Below are 23,870 nucleotides of genomic sequence, written 5' to 3' on the forward strand. Positions count from 1 at the left end.
AATGATGATGACGGCATTTATTAAGCGCTTACTATGTGCCAAGCCCTGTTCTAAGCGCTGGGGGCTGTTCTAAGCATTGGATATAATTCATGATGCTAATGACGGCATTTATTAAGCGCTTACTATGTGCCAAGCACTGTTCTAAGCGTTGGGATGTTCTGAGTACTGGATATAATTAATAATCATAATGACGGCATTTATTAAGCGCTTACTATGTGCCAAGCCCTGTTCTAAGCGCTGGGGACTGTTCTAAGCACTGGATATAATTCATAATCATAATGACGGCATTTATTAAGCGCTTACTATGTGCAAAGCACTGTTCTAAGCGCTGGATATAATTAATAACGATAATGACGGAATTTATTAAGCGCCTACTATGTGCCAAGCCCTGTTCTAAGCGCTGGGGACTGTTCTAAGCACCGAATATAATTCATAATGATAATGACGGCATTTATTAAGCGTTTACCATGTGCAAAGCCCTGTTCCAAGCGCTGGGGACCGTTCTAAGCACTGGATTTAATTCATAATCATAATGACGGCATTTATTGAGCGCTTACTATGTGCAAAGCACTGTTCTAAGCGCTGGATATAATTAATAATGATAATAACTGCATTTATTAAGCGTTTACTATGTGCAAAGCATTGTTCTAAGCGCTGGGGACTCTTCTAAGCACTGGATATAATTAGTAATGATAATGACGACATTTATTAAGCGCCTACTATGTGCCAAGCCCTGTTCTAAGCGCCGGGGACTGTTCTAAGCACTGGATATAATTAATAATGATAATGACGGCATTTATTAAGCGCTTACTATGTGCCAAGCCCTGTTCTAAGCGCTGGGGACTGTTCTAAGCACTGGATGTAATTCATAATAATAATGACGGCATTTATTAAGCGCTTACTATGTGCCCAGCCCTGTTCTAAGCGCTGGGGACTGTTCTAATCACTGGATATAATTCATAATGATAATGTCGGCATTTATTAAGCGCCTACTATGTGCCAAGCCCTGTTCTAAGCGCCGGGGACTGTTCTAAGCACTGGATATAATTAATAATGATAATGACGGCATTTATTAAGCGCTTACTATGTGCCAAGCCCTGTTCTAAGCGCTGGGGGCTGTTCTGAGCCCTGGATATAATTCATAATGATAATGACGGCATTTTTTAAGCGCTTACTATGTGCAAAGCACTGTTCTAAGCACTGGATATAATTAATAATAATGACGGCATTCATTAATGAGAGCAGCGTGGCTCAGTGGAAAGAGCAAGGGGTTAGGAGTCAGAGGTCATGGGTTCAAATCCCGGCTCCGCCACATGTCGGCTGTGTGACTTTGGGCAAGTCACTTCACTTCTCTGGGCCTCAGTTCCCTCATCTGGAAAATGGGGGTGAAGACTGTGAGCCCCCCGTGGGACAACCTGATCACCTTGTAACCTCCCCAGCGCTTAGAACAGTGCTTTGCACATAGTAAGCGCTTAATAAATGCCATTATTATTGGAAGCAGCGTGGCTCAGTGAGAAAGAGCCCGGGCTTTGGAGTCAGAGGTCATGGGTTCAAATCCCGACTCCGCCACTTGTCGGCTGTGTGCCTTTGGGCAAGTCACTTCACTTCTCTGGGCCTCAGTTCCCTCATCTGGAAAATGGGGATGAAGACTGTGAGCCCCCCGTGGGACAACCTGATCACCTTGTAACCTCCCCAGCGCTTAGAACAGTGCTTTGCACATAGTAAGTGCTTAATAAATGCCATTATTATTGGAAGCAGCGTGGCTCAGTGAGAAAGAGCCCGGGCTTTGGAGTCAGAGGTCATGGGTTCAAATCCCGGCTCCGCCACTTGTCGGCTGTGTGACTTTGGGCAAGTCACTTCACTTCTCTGGGCCTCAGTTCCCTCATCTGGAAAATGGGGATGAAGACTGTGAGCCCCCCGTGGGACAACCTGATCACCTTGTCTCCCCCCAGCGCTTAGAACAGTGCTTTGCACATAGTAAGCGCTTAACAAATGCCATCATTATTATTATTAAGCGCTTACTATGTGCCAAGCCCTGTTCTAAGCGCTGGGGATGTTCTAAGTACTGGATATAATTCATAATGATAATGACGGCATTTGTTAAGCGCTTACTATGTGCAAAGCACTGTTCTAAGCGCTGGATATAATTAATAATGATAATGACGGCATTTGTTAAAGGGTTACTATGTGCAAAGCCCTGTTCTAAGCCCTGGGGACTGTTCTAAGCACTGGATATAATTAATAATGATAATGACGCCATTTATTAAGCGCTTACTATGTTCAAAGCACTGTTCTAAGTGCTGGATATAATTAACAATGATAATGCTGGCATTTATTAAGCGCTTACTATGTGCCAAGCCCTGTTCTAAGCCCTGGGGACTGTTCTAAGCACTGGATATAATTAATAATCATAATGACGGCATTTATTAAGCGCTTACTATGTGCCAAGCACTGTTCTAAGCGCTGGGGACTGTTCTAAGCACTGGATATAATTAACAATGATAATGACGGCATTTGTTAAGCGCTTACTATGTGCAAAGCACTGTTCTAAGCGCTGGGGACTGTTCTGAGCACTAGATATAATTCATAATGATAATGACGACATTTGTTGAGCGCTTACTATGTGCAAAGAACTGTTCTAAGCGCTGGGGACTGTTCTAAGCACTTAATATAATTAATAATGATAATGATGGCATTTATTAAGCGCTTACTATGTGCAAAGCACTGTTCTAAGCGCTGGGGACTGTTCTAAGCACTCTTCCCCCCCCCCCCCCCCGCCTTACCTCCATCCCCTCTCTACCGCACCTGTGTATATGTATATATGTTTGTACGGATTTATTACTCTATTTATTTTACTTGTACACATTTATTCTATTTATTTTATTTGGTTTATATGTTTTGTTTTGTTGTCTGTCTCCCCCTTCTAGACGGTGAGCCCACTGTTGGGTAGGGACCGTCTCTAGATGTTGCCAACTTGGACTTCCCAAGCGCTTAGTACAGCGCTCTGCACACAGTAAGTGCTCAATAAATACGATTGAATGAATGAATGAGTGGGGACTGTTCTAAGCACTGGATATAATTCATAATAATAATGATGGCATTTATTAAGCACCTACTATGTGCAAAGCACTGTTCTAAGCGCTGGGGACTGTTCTAAGCACTGGATATAATAATAGTGATGATGGCATTTATTAAGCGCTTACTATGTGCAAAGCACTGCTCTAAGCGCTGGGGGCTGTTCTAAGCACTGGATATAATTAATAATGATAATGACGACATTTTTTAAGTGCTTACTATGTGCCGAGCCCTGTTCTGAGCGCTGGGGACTGTTCTAAACACTGGATATAATTAATAATGATAATGATGGCATTTATTACATGCTTACTATTTGCAAAGCACTGTTCTAAGCACTGGATATAATTAATAATGATAATGACGGCATTTGTTAAGCGCTTACTATGTGCAAAGCACTGTTCTAAGCGCTGGGGGCTGTTCTAAGCACTGGATATAATTAATAATAATGATGGCATTTATTAAGCGCTTACTATGTGCAAAGCACTGTTCTAAGTGCTGGGGACTGTTCTGAGCACTGGATATAATTAATAATAAGAATGATGGCATTTATTACGTGCTTACTATGTGCAAAGCACTGTTCTAAGCACTGTATATAATTAATAATAATGACGGCATTTGTTAAGTGCTTACTATGTGCAAAGCACTGTTCTAAGCGCTGGGGACTGTTCTAAGCACTGGATATAATTAATAATGATAATGATGGCATTAATTAAGCACTTACTATGTGCCAAGCACTGTTCTAAGCGCTGGGGGAGATACAAGGCTATCAGGTTGTCCCACGGGGGGGTTGGCACAATTTTAATCCCCATTTTCCAGATGAGGTAACGGAGGCCCAGAGAAGTGAAGCGACTTGCCCAGAGTCACCCAGCTGACAAGTGGCGGAGCCGGGATTGGAACCCACGACCCCTGACTCCAAAGCCCGGGCTCTTTCCACTGAGCCACGCTGCTTCCCTACTAACAATAATAATAATAATGTTGGTATTTGTTAAGCGCTTACTATGTGGCAAGCACCGTTCTAAGCGCTGGGGAGGTTACAAGGTGATCAGATTGTCCCACGGGGGGCTCACACCAATTTAATGCCCATTTTCCAGGTGAGGTAACTGAGGCACAGAGAAGTGAAGTGACTTGCCCAAAGTCACACAGCTGACAGTTGACGGAGCCGAAACCCCGAGATTGATTAACCGCCCCCCCCGGGGCCACACACTCCGCTAACCGCTGGGGCTCATCGTAAGGACAACGATCGGGGCATTGGTCAAGCGCTTACTATGTGCCAGACGCTCTACTGAGCGCCGGGGTACATGGGATAATAACAATAATCGCAGCACACTGTAAGCGCTCAATAAATACGATTGAGTGGATGAATGAATGTCCATCTGCTGCTGCTGCTGATGATGGTATTTGTTAAGCGCTTACTGAGCGCAGAGAAGCAGTGTGGCTCAGTGGAAAGAGCTCGGGCTTTGGAGTCAGAGGTCATGGGCTCATTCATTCATTCATTCACTCATTAATTAATTAATTAATTCATTCATTCATTTTCTGGGCTTCAGTTCCCTCCTCTGTAAAATGGGGATTAAGATGTGAGCCCCCCGTGGGACAACCTGATCACCTTGTAACCTCCCCAGCGCTTAGGACAGTGCTTGGCACATAGTAAGCGCTTAACAAATGCCATCATTGTTATTCTTATTCTCTGGGCTTCAGTTACCTCATCTGGAAAATGGGGACTTAAGACAGTGTCCTTCCCCTCCCCACAGCACCTGTGAGCCCACAGTTGGGTAGGGACTGTCTCTATATGTTGCCAATTTGTACTTCCCAAGCGCTTAGTACAGTGCTCTGCACATAGTAAGCGCTCAATAAATACGATTGATGATGATGATGATGATTATTATTATTTGTTAAGCGCTTACTGTGTACCACCCACTCTGCTGGGCACTGGGGTAATAATAATAATAATAATAATAATAATGATGATGATGATGGCATTTTTGAAGTGCTTACCATGTGCCAGGCACTCTACTAGGCACTGGGGTAATAGTAATAATAATAATAATGATGGCATCATGCAGCCGAGATCAGAACACAGGCCCTTTATCTCCCAGGCCTATGTGCCAGGCACTCTACTGGTCCCTGGGGTAATAATAATAATAGTAATAATAATAATAATAATAAGGACGGCATCATGCAGCCGAGATCAGAACACAGGCCCTTTATCTCCCAGGCCTATGGGCCAGGCACTCTACTAGGCACTGGGGTAATAATAATAATAATAATAGTAATAATAATAATAATAATAATGACGGCATCATGCAGCCGAGATCAGAACTCAGGCCCTTTATCTCCCAGGCCTATGTGCCAGGCACTCTACTAGGCACTGGGGTAATAATAATAATAATAATAGTAATAATAATAATAATAATAATAATAATGACGGCATCATGCAGCCGAGATCAGAACTCAGGCCCTTTATCTCCCAGGCCTATGTGCCAGGCACTCTACTAGGCACTGGGGTAATAATAATAATAATAATAATAATAATAATAATAATAATGACGGCATCACGCAACCGAGATCAGAACTCAGGCCCTTTATCTCCCAGGCCTGTGCTCTTCCCAACAGGTCACAATGCTCCTGTGGCGGGCAAGAATTCCCCTAGCAAGCAGGATGAAGGCAACCTTGCGAACAGGGCTGTTATTGTAAGTTTATTAGCATTGCCAAGGGAACCAAGTTCATCAATTTACAGTTATCAGAAACTAATTTCAGACATCGCAAATTTGGCTCCCAGCAAGGTACTAATGGCAATTATTAAATACTAGATTAGGTTCAGAGGAACAAGTGAACTATAGCAGTTCACAAGCAGGCTCTTTTGTCCTGAATTTCACTGAGGTGATTAAAGCCATGAACTACGACACTATCGTACCTCTAAATCTTTGTTTTCTATTGAAGAAAACATGGACGCGATAAAGCTTTTAGGGGAGGTAGGGTTTTGCCGGGATGCGGTTATTGTGTTGATGATGAATTGTCCTTATTCACCTCTTTTTTTAAAAAGCTGCAGCCACTTAAATCTTTTTGGCTGATCTGTTACGTTAAAATCAATCTAGAGCCCCGCTATAAAATGATGCAGTAATAATGATGGACATATGTGTGTTTTCCCCCAAATAAAATTTAAAATGTTATGTAAACTATCTAGCATACTCCAACTTCAGTGAACAAGGGAAAATTAAGTTCAGGCCTTCAGTATAAATCGGAAGGTATATAATCCAGTAAATGCCGTTGCCTGTATTTCATCATCATCAATCGTATTTATTGAGCGCTTACTGTGTGCTGAGCACTGTACTAAGCGCTTGGGAAGTGCAAGTTGACAACATATAGAGGCAGTCCCTATATTTGTATATATCTTCACAAACTCCTTTGATTTGGCTAATTTACTTGGATTATTTAGCCGTAGTCCAAGTTTATTCGTCCTGTTGAGAAGCCGTTAACTGTCCTGCTCTAGTCTGAAAGAAGATGTTTCATTAAGACTGTTCTCTGGGGCCTGTACTGACATTCAGAATGATCTTGTTTGCATAGAAACTGCTTTGCTCAGTGATTTGATGCCTAGACCCCTTTGATGGAATTAAAATTAGGGATATCTCCAGGGCCCCTCTCAGGTTTGTACCTGGAGAGTTTCCAGTACACTGCCAGTCTCGGCTATGGGAGGGAGAGTCAAGCAATCAATCAATCAATCAATCAATCATATTTATTGAGCACTTACTGTGTGCAGAGCACTGTACCAAGAGCTTGGGAAGTCCAAGTTGGCAACATATAGAGACAGTCCTTACCCAACAGTGGGCTCACAGTCTAAAAGGGGGAGACAGAGAACAAAACCAAACATACAAACAAAATAAAATAAATCGACTAGATATGTACAAGTAAAATAAATAAATAGAGTACCCGTTCCATTTCTAGCTTGGCCAGTGGCTAGCTGGACTGTGAGCCCACTGTTGGGTAGGGACCGTCTCTATATGTTGCCAACTTGGACTTCCCAGGCGCTTAGTACAGTGCTCTGCACACAGTAAGCGCTCAATGAATACGATTGATTGATTAATTGATTGATAGCGAGTGGAAGGCAATCGGCTTCAAGTCAAAACTCACCTGCGCTGGGCAGTGGCAGCGTGGAAGAGATTCGAGAGCAGAGACTCAAGTTTACCAGGGGAAGAAGGCAGTGGTAAACCAGCACTTCCGTATTTTTTCCAAGAAAACTCTATGGAGACACTACCGGAACAATGGCAGCTGGAGGTGAGGCGCTCTCAAGAGATGTGTCCATGGAGTTGCTATGGGTAGCAGATGACTCGACGGCCAAAGACAAGGCAATATCGCTGTGTCTCTTCTTTCTGCTGTACCTGCCCGGGCACTTCGTGCACCGCATTGCACACAGTGAACGCTCATTCAAAGCCCCGCTTCAGTCTGTGCTTCACTCTGCTGCCCGGATTATCTTTGTCCAGAAACGCTCTGGGCATGTCACTCCCCTTCTCAAAAATCTCTGTTGGTTGCCTGTCAACCTACGTATCAAGCAGAAACTCCTCCCCCTGGGCTTCAAGGCTGTCCATCCCCTGGCCCCCTCCTACCTCCCCTCCCTTCTCTCCTTCTCCAGCCCAGCCCGCACCCTCCACTCCTCCGCCGCTCACCTCCTCACCGGGCCTCCCTCTCGCCCGTCCCGCCATCGACCCCCGGCCCACGTCCTTCCCCTGTCCTGGAATGCCCTCCCTTCCCACATCCACCAAGCTCGCTCTCTTCCTCCCTTCAAGGCCCTACTGAGAGCTCACCTCCTCCAGGAAGCCTTCCCAGACTGAGCCCCCTTTTTCCTCTCCTCCTTCCATCCCCACCTCTGCCCTACCTCCTTCCCCTCCCCACAGCACCTGTATATATTTGTACAGATTTATTACTCTATTTATTTTACTTGTACATGTTTACTATTCTATTTATTTTGTTAATGATGTGCATATAGCTATAATTCTATTTATTCTGACGATTTTGACACCTGTCTACATGTTTTGTTGTCTGTCTCCCCCTTCTAGACGGTGAGCCCACTGTTGGGTAGGGACCGTCTGTATATGTTGCTGACATCAATCAATCAATCAATCAATCATATTTATTGAGCGCTTACTGTGTGCAGAGCACTGTACTAAGCGCTTGGGAAGTACAAGTTGGCAACATATAGAGACAGTCCCTACCCAACAGTGGGCTCACAGTCTAAAAGGGGGAGACACAGAACAAAACCAAACATCCTTACAAAATAAAATAAATAGAATAGATATGTACAAGTAAAATAAATAAATAAATAAATAGAGTAATAAATCTGTACAAACACATATGCATATATACAGGTGCTGTGGGGAAGGGAAGGAGGTAAGATGGGGGAAGGAGAGGGGGAGAGGAAGGAAGGGGCTCAGTCTGGGAAGGCCTCCTGGAGGAGGTGAGCCCTCAGTAGGGCCTTGAAGGGACTTATACTTCCCAAGCGCTTAGTACAGTGCTCTGCACACAGTAAGCGCTCAATAAATATGATTGAATGAATGCTAATTATATGCAAAGCACTGTTCTAAGCGCTGGGGAGGTTACAAGGTGATCAGGTTGTCCCACGGGGGGCTCACAGTCTTCATCCCCGTTTTACAGATGAGGTCACTGAGGCACATAGAAGGTAAGTGACTTGCCCAAAGTCACACAGCTGACAGGTGGAGGAGCCAGCTTTTGAACCCATGACCTCTGACTCCAAAGCCCGGGCTTTTTCCACTGAGCCATGCTGTTTTCTCAGACACAGTGTCCCTTAGGGGCATATAGTTTTAGTAGGAGGGAGACCGGGTGTTAAGTCCCCATTGTACAGGTGAGGAAACTGAGGCCCAGAGGAGGTGCGTGACTTGCCCAAGATCATACAGCAGGCAAATGGCGAAACTGGAGTGAGAACCCAGCTCTTCTGACTCCCAGATTTCAGAGACTCTTTGAAAGTCGCTTCGCTTCAACAACATTCAGCCTAACCCAGGGGACAGACCCATAGAAATCCCCAGCGCATTCACCCTCCCGCACAGGAGAATCTGAAATTGGCACTAAATGAAGGGAAAATTAGTAGCCACAATTTAAAAAAATCATTAAACGAACCTCGTGCCGAATCGCGGCCGTGAAATCGGGAATCCCATTAGATCAAGTCCGGAGTGCCCTCCCCACAGCCACCTGTATATATATTTGTACAGATTTATTACTCCATTTATTTTGCTTGTACATATTTACTATTTATTTTGTTAATGATGTGCATATAGCTTTAATTCTATTTGTTCTGACGATTTTGACACCTGTCTGCATGTTTTGTCGTCTGTCCCTTCTAGACTGTGAGCCCATTGTCGGGTAGGGACCGTCTCTGTATCAATCAATCGTATTTATTGAGCACTTACCGTGTGCAGAGCACTGTACTAAGCGCTTGGGAAGTATGTTGCCGACTTGGACTTTCCAAGCGCTTAGTGTTCTGCACACGGTAAGCGCTCAATAAATATGACTGAATGAATGAACGGGTTTTAAAACAAATCCCTTAGGGATTAAGATTTTAGAACAAAGCGGCAAATTTCTTTGTTTTTATGTAAAAGGCCATCGCGTCGAGGACATCTGGTGCTTTTTCTTAATTGAACTTTAAAGACGTGGAACTGATTCGTCTGTAAAAGAGCCCGGGGAGGTGGCCGGGGTGCCGGGGCTAGAGTTACAGGGCAGGAGTGTTTCCATTTCCCAGATGGGCGCTTCCCCCGGCCGAAGGAGGCCCCTTTGGAGTGGTTACTCCAAAAATGCATCTATTAGAGTCTCTCATCCCTCTCAGCGGGGGCATGTGGCCAAAATACATTGCACTGAAATACAATCTATTTTATGCCCCCGCCCCCCCCCCCAGCAAAGCACTCATGGACAGGAAGGTTCAATAGCCTTATAGAAATATTTTTATTAAAAATACCATAGCATCCAAACGGTACATTAGTGTTAATGGATTTTTCTGTTGTTCCGAACAGCAGCCTAATCCTATGGAAATATTGAATTTTCTGGCCTTAATGACGCCCTCGGGGAGCTTTTACTTTGAACCCGCGAATTCTGCACTTCTATAAACATCATTAGAGGGAAGAAGACGTTTTCAAAATTGTTTCACGGGTCTAATTATTTTCAAAGCATAGATTTGCGCTCTCTGAGAACATTTCACGACACATTAGCCCACGGCAGGCAGCCAGTGCTGTCTTTGAAGTATCAGTGGGTCGTTACCAACCTGATCACCTTGTAACCTCCCCAGCGCTTACAACAGTGCTTTGCACATAGTACGCGCTTAACAAATACCATCATCTAATGGTATTTAATAATAATAATTATTATTATTATCATTACCATCAGTGAGCAAAGATGACTGCCATCTCATCTCTAGACTGTAAACTGGCGGGCGGGGAACGTGTCTGCCGACTCTGTCGTACTCTCTCAAGCGCTCAGTACAGTGCTCTACACATAGTAAGCGCTCAGTAAATGCCACTGGTGATTATGATGACATCTGATTACAGGATTGGAAATCCACAGAAAGGGTCTCCTCTTGCTCTACAGGGTTGGCCTGCTAGGTCTACGCACTTGAGATGGTGATGTCTGAAGCCTGAATGATCTCAATGCGCTTTCACTCGGTATTCTGCACCCTCTGGAAGCTCATTTTGGGTAAGTTCAAATAATTTCGATGAGACGATAACTTAGTGCAAGGCTTTTTCTTAAAGATAATTTTTCAGTTTAAAAAAAAAATCTGAATTGCAGGTGCTAGGACACGGAGCCAAGTCCAGCGGGGGTCATCTCGCCTTCTCGAAGCTCACGCCCCGGCAGATTTTGATTTGCAGTCAGGCTTCTTCCCGCAGTCGGGTTGGAAACGCTCCTCTTGGCTAGAATCCTTGCTATGGCTAACTGCTGCAGCCATCCTTTCTCTTTAAAGGCACTGAAAATAAAACAACGCCGTTAGGTCTTCTCTCCCGAACGTAATAGATGATGTTACCCCGTGGGACTCCGGTTTTAGAATCTGAAGAAATGGCAGGTGGGGAAATCTGCCTCGGGAGATAATCTTCAGGAGGCCCTTCTAAATTGGGATTTAGGGAGGGCAGAAGAGGGAGGATGAGGACGGCAGGGACACAGAGAGAAACCAAGAGGGAGGGAGGGCCAGAGAAGTAGAAAGGCAGAGGGAAGCAGAAGGAATCAGGGAAGCAGAAAGAGTCAGATAGGCAGAGTCGAGAAGGTAGAGAGATTTGGAAAATGTCGAGGGAGACCAGGAGAAAGATAGGGAGGAAGAGGGAAGCCCTATGGACTGAGAGAGCCTGACCGAAAACATTCACCCTCAACTGAGGTGGGGATTAAGGGAAACACCTAAACGTGCCGGATTTTGCCTTCAGTTGCTGGTTTTAGCAGCTGTTCAGGTTAAATGACTTGTACGTAGTTACTATTCTATTTTGTAATGATGGGCATCCAGCTTTATTTCTATTTATTCTCACGCCATGCCACCTGTCCATGTTTTGTTGTCTGTCTCCCCCTTCTAGGCTGTGAGCCCACTGTTGGGTAGGAACCATCTCTATATGTTGCCAACTTGTAATAATAAGGATGGTATTTGTTAAGCGCTTACTAAGTGCTTCCCAAGCGCTTAGTACAGTGCTCTGCCCACAGTAAGCGCTCAATAAATACGATTGAATGAATGAATGAAATTACTTCCTGATGTTGCTGGTCAAAGATTCATTCATTCATCCTTTCAGTCGTATCTATCGAGCTATTGAGCACTCAACGTATACAGAGCGCTGTAGTAAGTGCTTGGGAGAGTACAATTCAACAACAAACATATTCTCTGCCCACAGTCCAGAGAATATATTATTTATTTATGAATAAATAAATGACACGTATATATGCAAGTACTGTGTGGCTGGGAGTGGGGAGGAACAGAGGGAGCAAGACAGGGTGACTCAGAAGGGAGTGGGAGAAGAGGAAAGGGGGGCTTAGTCGGGGGGGGGCTTAGTCCTGGAGGAGATGGGCCTTCAATAAGGCTTTGAAATGGGGGCGAGTAACTGTCGGATTTGAGAAGGGAGGGCACTCCAAGCTAGAGGCAGGACGTGGGCAAGGTAGATGAGATTGAGGCACAGCGAGAAGGTTAGCATTTAGAGCATTAAAGAAAAAACCATCCGAAAAAACTGGGTCTTTTCCTCTTTTTAAGGATCGACTGCATCACCGGTATTCACCCAGTGTCTACCGCGGGGCGTCGTGCCTCAGAGTTTCCAAAGCTACATTGGGAATCTGGGCTCCATCCCAAAAGCCACTTGAACGCCAGCCAAGTTGTAGAATACACTCCTAGTTCTCCTATAATGTAGGAGCTGGGAAGCAGCGTGGCCCAGTGGAAAGAGCCCGGGCTTTGGAGTCAGAGGTCATGGGTTCAAATCCCGGCTCCACCAATTGTCAGCTGTGTGACTCTGGGCAAGTCACTTCACTTCTCTGAGCCTCAGTTCCCTCATCTGTAAAATGGGGATTAAGACTGTGAGCCCCCCGTGGGACAACCTGATCACCTTGTAACCTCCCCAGTGCTTAGAACAGTGCTTTGCACATAGTAAGCGCTTAATAAATGCCATCATTATTATTATTGTTGTTGAAGAACCTGGTGTTGGGGGAAAATCACTTTACAGTGATTGTCGATTCAACAGAAATTAGGGAGTTTGAAGATTGATGGTTTTTGATACAAAATCTTACACTGTTGTATCCACCACTGGTAGCAGAATGTTTTCTACCCTTGTCCCTCACCGCTCTTTTACTGTCTTTGTACACACTAAAGTTGCTCAAAACACTAAGTACTGTAGGGTAGCACTCCATAAAGCTGAGATGGAGGCTTCCAATTGATTCACCATCACACCTTCACCAACATCAGATGCGTGCACACGGCTGTTGTGTATCGCATCGCATCTTAATAATAATAATAATAATGATGGTGGTGGCATTCATTAAGTGCTTACTATGTGCAGAGCACTGGTCTAAGCACTGGGGAGGTTACAAGGTGATCAGGTTGTCCCACAGAGGGCTCACAGTCTTCATCCCCATTTGACAGGGGAGGTAACTGAGGCCCAGAGAAGTGAAGTGACTTGCCCAAAGTCACACAGCTGACAATTGGTGGAGTAGGGATTTGAACCCATGACCTCTGACTCCAAAGCCCGGGCTCTTTCCACTGAGCCACGCTGCTTCTTTAACCTTGACCGTTATCATTCATTCATTCATTCAATTGTATTTATTGAGCGCTTACTGTGTGCAGAGCACCGTACTAAGCACTTGGGAAGTACAGTTATCAGCACATGCAGACAACCACTGCTCCCTTCATTGAAGGTAACTGGCATCACCAACCTACGGATGAGGTTATACACGGATCTGTGCTGTGGGAAAAATAAAATTCCCTAATTCTTCTGTTTTATAGCCAAATTGTGTAATGAGAATGAGTGTCAAAACAGAATGGACTGTCAAATCGTCAAATTGTCAAATGATTGTCAAATCCCCATAAATCACCCACCTCAATGAACAGTCTGAAATTATTAGCTGAGACCATCCGCAGTGGAAACTAAGCCCCCGTTTCTTCTCCTCCCACTCCATTACGTGGATTTGCTCCCTTTATTCACCCCTCCCTCAGCCCCACAGCACTTTTGTAGCTATCTGTAGTGTATTTATGTATAATAATAATGATGACATTTATTAAGCGCTTACTATGTGCAAAGCACTGTTCTAAGCGCTGGGGATGTTACAGGGTGATCAGGCTGTCCCACGGGAGGCTCACAGTCTTAATCCCCATTTTACAGATGAGGTAACAGGCACAGAGAAGTTAAGCGACCTGCCCAAAATCACACAGCTGACAATTGGCGGAGCCGGGATTTGAACCCACGACCTCCGACTCCAAAGCCCGGGCTCTTTCATATTAATGTCTGCCTTCCCCTCTAGACTCTAAATTCATTGCGGGCAAGGAACTTCGTCTACCGACTCTGTTATATTGCTATATTGTACTCTCCCAAGCACAGTGCTGGGCACACAGTAAATGCTCAATAAATACGATTGATGATGATTGATTGATTGGAAGCGTTGTCCTCACCACCTCCCAAAACCAAGGGGTTTCATTGCTTGAGTTTGTTCTTTTAAGGCCTCTTTTATGCATCTGGCATTTAGAAGCCCTCTAAGAGGTCTAACTTATACCTGCCCGGGCTGCATGCAGTATATTCTGTTGTATTTTCCCGTGTTTAGTACAGCGCACGGCACATAGTAAGCACTCACTAAATACCATTAATTGATGGATCGATTGATCCAAAGGGCCTTATCATGGGGCTTTCAATAAAAAACAACTCAAAGCTTCATTACCTCTCAGTGGCAACGATTTTTCAGCTAGGCGAGGTACAGAGAGAGGCACCTCAGCTTTACCCTTCAGAGGACAGAGCTGCCAATTTCAACAGACGAGGTTGATTCTAAGATCTCATTACCTTATTGTTGTTTCAATAAATAGAAAATCAGAAGTGCAGTGCCTGAGGAGCTTTAGAGGTTTAAAACCATTTAAAACCTAATTCTTTTCCTCTCTGTGTGAAATAAGTGGGAGGCAGTGTGGCCTAGTGGATAAAGCACGGCCCTGGGAGTTAGAGGACCTGGGTTCTAATCCCTGCTCTGCCACTTGCCTGCTGTGTGACCTTAGGTAAGTCACTTCTCTTTGTTTCAGTTTTCTCAACTACAAAAAATGGATATTCAGTACCTGCTCTCCTTCCTGTGAGCCTCATATGGGACAGGAACTGTTTCTGGCCATATTTGTATATATCTAACGCTTAGAACAATACTTGACACATAGTAAATGCTTAAAAAATGCCATAAAAGAGAGAAATATACTTGGAAATCCCCTTCTGAATTCCAAGTGCTTATCAGCTGACTGGTAGTTCTACCACTCTATCCACTTCTGGCTCCCCTACTGAGGGTCCCAGTTCTTGATCCTATCAATAATTCTATTAATAATAATAATAATAATGGTACGTTATCTGACCTTGGCTTCACAGACTCCGTCCTCTCCTGGTTCTCCTCTTATCTCTCCGGTCGTTCTTTCTCAGTCTCTTTTGCAGGCTCCTCCTCCCCCTCCCATCCCCTTACTGTGGGGGTTCCCCAAGGTTCAGTGCTTGGTCCCCTTCTGTTCTCAATCTACACTCACTCCCTTGGTGACCTCATTCGCTCCCACGGCTTCAACTATCATCTCTACGCTGATGACACCCAGATCTACATCTCTGCCCCTGCTCTCTCCCCCTCCCTCCGGGCTCGCATCTCCTCCTGCCTTCAGGACATCTCCATCTGGATGTCCGCCCGCCACCTAAAGCTCAACATGTCGAAGACTGAGCTCCTTGTCTTCCCTCCCAAACCCTGCCCTCTCCCTGACTTTCCCATCTCTGTTGACGGCACTACCATCCTTCCCGTCTCACAAGCCCGCAACCTTGGTGTCATCCTCGACTCCGCTCTCTCATTCACCCCTCACATCCAAGCCGTCACCAAAACCTGCCGGTCTCAGCTCCGCAACATTGCCAAGATCCGCCCTTTCCTCTCCATCCAAACCGCTACCCTGCTCATTCAAGCTCTCATCCTATCCCGTCTGGACTACTGCACCAGCCTTCTCTCTGATCTCCCATCCTCGTGTCTCTCTCCACTTCAATCCATACTTCATGCTGCTGCCCGGATTATCTTTGTCCAGAAACGCTCTGGACATATTACTCCCCTCCTCAAAAACCTCCAATGGCTACCGATCAATCTGCGCATCAGGCAGAAACTCCTCACCCTGGGCTTCAAGGCTGTCCATCACCTCGCCCCCTCCTACCTCACCTCCCTTCTCTCCTTCTACTGCCCAGCCCGCACCCTCCGCTCCTCCACCACTAATCTCCTCACTGTACCTCGCTCTCGCCTGTCCCGCCATCGACCCCCGGCCCACGTCCTCCCCCGGGCCTGGAATACCCTCCCTCTGCCCATCCGCCAAGCTAGCTCTCTTCCTCCCTTCAAGGCCCTACTGAGAGCTCACCTCCTCCAGGAGGCCTTCCCAGACTGAGCCCCTTCTTTCCTCTCCCCCTCGTCCCCCTCTCCATCCCCCCGTCTTACCTCCTTCCCTTTCCCACAGCACCTGTATATATGTGTATATGGTTGTACATATTTATTACTTTATTTATTTATTTATTTATTTTACTTGTACATTTCTATCCTACTTATTTTATTTTGTTGGTATGTTTGGTTCTGTTCTCTGTCTCCCCCTTTTAGACTGTGAGCCCACTGTTGGGTAGGGACTGTCTCTATGTGATGCCAATTTGTACTTCCCAAGCGCTTACTACAGTGCTCTGCACATAGTAAGTGCTCAATAAATACGATTGATTGATTGATTGATTGGTTAAGCACTGTTCTAAGTGCTGGGGAGGTTACAAGGTGATCAGGTTGTCCCAAAGGGCGCTTACAGTCTTAATCAATCAATCGTATTTATTGAGCGCTTATTGTGTGCAGAGCACTGTACTAAGCACTTGGAAAGTACAAGTTGGCAACATATAGAGACAGTCCCTACCCAACAGTGGGCTCACAGTCTAGAGGGGGGAGACAGAGAACAAAACCAAACATACTAACAAAATAAAATAAATAGAATAGATATGTACAAGTAAGATAAATAAATAGAGTAATAAATATGTACAAACATATATACAGGTGCTGTGGGGAAGGGAAGGAGGTAAGATGGGGGGGAAGGAGAGGGGGACAAGTATAAAATCCCCATTTTATACAGACGAGGTAACTGAGGCCCAGAGGAGTTAAGTGACTTGCCCCAAGTCACACAGCTGGCAATTGGCAGAGCCGGGATTTGAACCCACAACCTCTGACTCCAAAGCCCGGGCTCTTTCCACTGAGCCACTGAGCCACGCTGCTTCTGTTCTGTTTGTAGCTCTGCTCCATTCAGTCTAGATTTCCTAACTTCCAAATTTATTGTGACAGAATTTGTCACTCAGTCTAGCTCTGTTGGCAAGCTATGTTGCCAACTTGTACTTCCCAAGCACTTAGTACAGTGCTCTGCACACAGTAAGCGCTCAATAAATACGATTGATGATGATGAGGAAACTCTGCACCCAGTAAGCGCTCAATAAGTACGATTGAACGAATGAATCAAGCCCTTCCCTCGTCTGCCAAGTTGTCTCGAGTGTTTGAGGTTCTTTGTTCTTTCCTCTCTGGTGAAAACACACTGAAGGGGAAGCTGATGTCAGTTGATTGTGAAAAAGTGAAGGTATTTCCTTCTTTTGCCTTTCGGCTCAGAGATCAAATCGGATCAATGGACCAGAATAAGGACTTTTTTTTTTTAACGGTATTTGTCAAGTCGCTTTTCTACGAAAACGTTCTGGAAACGTCAACCTGCTCCTCAAAAAACTCCAGTGGTTGCCCAGCTACCTCTATATCAAACAAAAACTCCTCTCCATTGTCTTGCCCACCGGCCACCTTGCCTCACTTCTCTCCTTCTACAACCCAGCCCACACACTCCGCTCCTCTGGTGCTAACCTTCTCACTGTGCCTCCATCTCTCCTGTCCTACCGTCGACCCCCGGCCCACGTCCTACCTCTGGCCTGGAATGCCCTCCCTCCTCAAATCCACTAGACAATCCCTCTCCCTCTCTTCAAACCCTTACTGAAGGCCCATCTCCTCCAGAGGCCTTCCCAGACTAAGCCCCACTTTTCCTCATCTTCCCCTCCCATCTGTGTCACCCTGACTCCCTTTGCTCTGTTCCCCTTCTAGCCCCAAAGCACTCACGTACATATCTTTAATTTTATTTATCCCTTTGCTCTTCCCCACTCCCAATCAATCTATCAAAATCAATCAATCAATCAATCAATCGTATTTATTGAGTGCTTAATGTGTGCAGAGCACTGGACTAAGCACTTGGGAAGTACAAGCTGGCAGCCCCAAAGCACTTATGTACCTATCTGTAATTTTATATATTTGCGTTGAAGTCTGTCTTCCCCACTCTAGACTGTGAGCTCGTTGCGAGCAGGGAATGTCACCATTTATTGTTGTAGCGTACTTTCCCCAGTGCTTAGTACAGTGCTCTGCACACGGCAAGCATTCAATAGCTACTACTGAATGCATGAATGCTATGTTCATTCATTCAATCGTATTTATTGAGCGCTTTATTTATTTATTGAGTAAGCATTCAATAGCTACTACTGAATGCATGAATGCTATGCTCATTCATTCAATCGTATTTATTGAGCGCTTACTGTGTGCAGAGATCTGTGCGAAGCACTTGGGAAGTACAAGTCGGCAACATTCATTCATTCATTCATTCAATCGTATTTATTGAGCGCTTACTGTGTGCAGAGCACTGTGCAAAGCACTTGGGAAGTACAAGTCGGCAACATTCATTCATTCAGTCATTCAATCGTATTTATTGAGCACTTACTGTCTGCAGAGCACTGTACTAAGCACTTGGGAAGTACAAGTCGGCAACATTCATTCATTCATTCATTCAATCGTATTTATTGAGCGCTTACTGTGTGCAGAGCACTGGACTAAGCGCTTGGGAAGTCCAAGTTGGCAACATAGAGAGACGGTCCCTACTCAACAACAGGCTCACAGTCTAGAAGGGGGAGACAGACAACAAAACAAAACATGTAGACAGGTGTCAAGTCATCAGAATAAATAGAAGTAAAGCTAGAGGCACATCATTAACAAAATAAATAGAATAGTAAATATGTACAAGTAAAATAAACAGTAATAAATCTGTACAAATATATATATACAAGGGCTGTGGGGAGGGGAAGGAGGTAGGGCAGAGGGGGGATGGGGAGGAGGAGAGGAAAATGGAGGCTCAGTGTGGGAAGGCCTCCTGGAGGAGGTGAGCTCTCAGTAGGGCTTTGAAGGGAGGAAAAGAGCTAGCTTGGCAGATGTGCGGAGGGAGGGCATCCTGGGCCAGGGGGAGGACGTGGGCCGGGGGTCGACGGTGGGACGGGCGAGAACGAGGCCCAGTGAGGAGGTTAGCGGCAGTGGAGCGGAGGGTGCGGGCTAGGAGAGAAGGGAGGGGAGGTAGGAGGGGGCCAGGGGATGGACAGCCTTGAAGCTCAGGGTGAGGAGTTTCTGCCTGATGCGCAGATTGATTGGTAGCCACTGGAGATTTTTGAGGATGTGCCGAGCACTGTACTAAGTGCTGGGGTAGATACAAAATGCCTGAACACAGTCCATGTCCCACAGCTTTATTCCCCATTTTACAGATGAGGTAACTGAGGTACAAAGAAGTTAAGTGACTTTGCACAGGGTCACCCAACAGATAAGTGGCAGAGCCAGGATTAGAACCTGAGTCCTTCTGATGCCCAGGCCCGTGCTCTATCCACTAGGCCGCTCTGCTTCTCAAGCTTTCATTTCATCATCATCAATCGTATTTATTGAGCGCTTACTGTGTGCAGAGCACTGTACTAAGTGCTTGGGAAGTACAAGTTGGCAACATCTAGAGACGGTCCCTACCCAACAGCAGGCTCACAGTCTAGAAGGGGGAGACAGAGAACAAAACCAAACATACTAACAAAATAAAATAAATAGAATAGATATGTACAAGTAAAATAAATTAATAAATAAATTTGCCAGGGCAGGGAAGAAAGGAAACTAGTTTAGACAGAGAGGTTGATGTAATCAGAACAGCTCTATCTGCTGCAGCTTGTCCTCTAGACCGTAAGCTTATTGAAGGGAGGAAACATGTTATAGTGTAATAATAATGATAATAATAGTAATAATGGCATTTATTAACCGCTTACTATGTGCAAAGCACTGTCTTAAGCGCTGGGGAGGTTACAGGGTGATCAGGCTGTCCCACGGGGGGCTCACAGTCTTCACCCCCACTTTACAGATGAGGGAACTGAGGCCCAGAGAAGTGAAGTGATTTGCCCAAAGTCATACAGCTGACAATTGGCGGAGGCAGGATTTGAACCCATGACCTCTGACTCCAAAGGCCGGACTCTTTCCACTGAGCCACACTGTACTCTCCCAAGTGCTTAGTACAGTGATTTGCTCACAGTCAGCATTCAACAAATACAGTTGAATGAACGAATGATATCATCTGTTATGTTACACTCTCTTATGTGCTTAGAGAGAGGCAGCGTGGCTTAGTGGAAAGAGCCCGGGCTTGGGAGTCGGAGGTCATGGGTTCCAATCCCAGCTCCGCCACTTGTCAGCTGTGTGACTTTGGGCAAGTCACTTCACTTCTCTGTGCTTCAGTTCCTTCATCTGTAAAATGGGGATGAAGACTGTGAGCTCCCATGGGACAACCTGATCACCTTTGTATCCACCCCAGCGCTTAGAACAGTGCTTTGCACATAGTAAATGCTTAAAAAGCCCATTGTTGGGTAGGGACCATCTCTATATGTTGCCGACTTGTACTTCCCAAGCACTCTGCACACAGTAAGCGCTTAATAAATACGATTGAATGAATGAATGGATGAACAAATGCCATCATTATTATTAGTAGTAGTACAGAGCTCCACACACTGCATTCAAGCGCTTAGTACAGTGCTCTGCATACAGTAAGCGCTCAATAACTAATTGAATGAATGAATGAATTCAATAAATATGACTGATTGATTGATGTGCCCTTTCTTGATGTAACTTTGGAGCCACTGTCTTGATTTCCTGTGTATATGTATATATACCTGTATATATACACCTGTATATACCTGTATATATGTATATATGTTTGTACATATTTATTACTCTATTTATTTATTTATTTACTATACTTGTACTTATCTATTCTATTTATTTTATTTTGTTAGTCTGTTTGGTTTTGTTCTCTGTCTCCCCCTTTTAGACTGTGAGCCCACTGTTGGGTAGGGACTGTCTCTAGATGTTGCCAACTTGGACTTCCCAAGCGCTTAGTACAGTGCTCTGCACACAGTAAGCGCTCAATAAATACGATTGATGATGATGATGATGATTTCCTCAAAATCCCAGGACAACGTAAGTCCTTGAGGATTGGAACAGGGCACATGTTTGGTCCAGTTTTAAAAAGGGAAAAAGAAGAACCTGATAGATGGAGACCAGCCATCATGACTTCACTTCTCTGGGCCTCAGTTCCCTCATCTGTAAAATGGGGATGAAGACTGGGAGCCACACAAGGGACAATCTAATCACCTTGAATCTATTCCAGCGCTTAGAACAGTGCTGGGCACATAGGAAGAGACCCTGTCTTCTAGACTGTGAGCCCGTTGTTGAGTAGGGATCGTCTCTATTCGTTGCCGAATTGTACTTTTCAAGCGCATAGTGCGGTGTTCTGTACACCGTAAGCACTCAGTAAATCTGATTGAATGAATGAACAAATACAATTATTATCATTATTATTATTACAATTCCTGGTACCTAGTAAGTGCTTAACAAACACCATAAAAAAGTGACCTTAATGAGGCTGAACAATATTGATGACTGGGAAAATACTAGAATGAGTAAGTTACAATCTCCAACTCCCTGGGAAGGAACCAACACAGCTCTGTGACGAGCAACGGTCCCAGAGGAAGAACCGTCTCTATACGTTGCCAACTTGTACTTCCCAAGCGCTTAGTCCAGTGCTCTGCACACAGTAAGTGCTCAATAAATACGATTGAATGAATGAACAAACTCTCGTTCTCTGATAGGGACAGGCGGCCAGGACAAGGGGACAGCTGTCACAACACTTTGCTTTCACCTCCCTGGGGCCTCCTCATCGATCCCAGGGGAAGCAGCGTGGCTCAGTGGAAAGAGCCCGGGCTTTGGAGTCGGGGGTCATAGGTTCAAATCCCGGCTCCGCCGCTTGTCAGCTGTGTGACTTTGGGCAAGTCACTTCACTTCTCTGGGCCTCAGTTATCTCATCTGGAAAATGGGGATTAAGACTGTAAGCCCCCCCGTGGAACAACCTGATCACCTTGTAACCTCCCCAGTGCTTAGAACAGTGCTTTGCACTTGGTAAGCGCTTAATAAATGCCATTATTATTCTCTGGGCCTCAGTTACCTCATCTGTAAAATGGGGATTAAGACGGCGAGCCCCACGTGGGACAACCTGATTACCTTGTATCTCCCCCAGCACTTAGAACAGTGCTCAGCGTAACAAATACCATCATCATCACCATCATCATCATGAACGGGGGTCGAGATTCATTCATTCAATCGTATTTATTGAGCGCTTACTGTGTGCAGAGCACTGTATTAAGCGCTTAAAAATAATGGTATTTGTTAAGTGGTTACTATATGCCAAGCACTGTTCTAAACTCTGGGGAGGATGCAAGGTGATCAGGTTATCCCACGCGGGTCTCACAGTCTTAATCCCCATTTTACAGATGAGGGAACTGAGGCCCAGAGAAGTGAAGTGACTTGCCCAAAGTCACACAGTTGGCAAGCGGCGGAGCCGGGATTAGAACCCATGACGTCTGACTCCCAAGCCCTTGTTTTTGTCACTGAGCCACACTGCTTCTCCTCAAGATGCCTCTGGAGGATCTCTCAAGACTTGGGTATTTGAACGGACTAGTGAATGACAGCATTTCATCAAAGAAGCAGCACTGCTTAGTGGACAGAGCGCGTGCTTGGGAGTCAGACGGCTTTGGGTTCTAATCCCGACTCTGCCACATGTCTGCTGTGTGACCTTGGGCAAGACACCTCACTTCTTTGGGCCTCAGTTACCCCCTCTGTAAAATGGGAATTAAGACTGGGAGCCCTATGTGGGACAGGGCTTGACTAACTCGAGGCCTTCCCACACTGAGCCCCCTTTTTCCTCTCCCCTTCCCCATCCCCCCTGCCTACCTCCTTCCCCTCCCCACAGCACCTGTATATACGTTCGTACAGATTTATTACTCTATTTATTTTACTTGTCCATATTTACTATTCTATTTATTTTGTTAATGATGTGCATCTAGCTTTACTTCTATTGATTCTGATGACTTGACACCTGTCCACATGTTTTGTTTTGTCGTCTGTCTCCCCCTTCTAGACCGTGAGCCTGCTGCTGGGTAGGGACCGTCTCTATATGCTGCCAACTTGTACTTCCCAAGTGCTTAGTACAGCGCCCTGCACACAGTAAGCGCTCAATAAATACGACTGAATGAATGAACAATTGAATCTACCCCAGCACTTAGAACGGAGCTTGGCACTTAGTCAGTGCTTAACAAGTACCATTATTATTATTATTGTTGCTATTATTATTACGGTACATGGATGCTCATCCTAGCTCTGTCACTGGGCTGCTGTGTGACCTTGTCACTTCACTTCTCTGAGCCTCAGTTCCCTCTATTGTAAAACGGGGAATTACTACTTGTTCTCCCTCCTATTTAGACTGTAAGTCCGATGTGGGAGCTGATTTTATGAAGCGATCATCATCATCATCAATCGTATTTATTGAGCGCTTACTATGTGCAGAGCACTGTACTAATCGCTTGGGAAGTACGGGACAGGCGGGACAGGCGAGAGCGAGGTACGGTGAGGAGATCAGCGGTGGAGGAGCGGAGAGTGTGGACTGGGCTGTAGAAGGAGACAAGGGAGGTGAGGTAGGAGGGGGCGAGGGGATGGACAGCCTTGAAGCCCAGGGTGAGGAGTTTCTGCCTGATGCGCAGATTGATTGGTAGCCACTGGAGATTTTTGAGGAGGGGAGTGATATGCCCAGAGCGTTTCTGGACAAAGATAATCCGGGTGGCAGCATGAAGTATGGATTGAAGTGGAGAGAGACACGAGGATGGGAGATCAGAGAGAAGGCTGATGCAGTAGTCCAGACGGGATAGGATGACAGCTTGAATGAGCAG

At 45.4% G+C, this 23,870-nt stretch overlaps 1 protein-coding gene across 1 annotated transcript in view; it reads right to left on the reverse strand.

The window, feature by feature from the left end:
• Nucleotides 1–10,558: 10,558 nt before the first annotated feature.
• ANKUB1 (ankyrin repeat and ubiquitin domain containing 1) overlaps nt 10,559–23,870 on the reverse strand; it is a 62,127-nt gene continuing 48,815 nt past the window's right edge. The window contains exon 6 of the mRNA XM_038751510.1: nt 10,559–11,029. Coding sequence (XP_038607438.1) covers nt 10,858–11,029 — 172 coding nt within the window. The 3' untranslated portion in view covers nt 10,559–10,857. The remainder of the gene's footprint in view (nt 11,030–23,870) is intronic.

The sequence above is a fragment of the Tachyglossus aculeatus genome, chromosome 1 (genome assembly GCF_015852505.1).
Source record: "Tachyglossus aculeatus isolate mTacAcu1 chromosome 1, mTacAcu1.pri, whole genome shotgun sequence".
NCBI classification, from domain to species: Eukaryota; Metazoa; Chordata; class Mammalia; order Monotremata; family Tachyglossidae; genus Tachyglossus; species Tachyglossus aculeatus.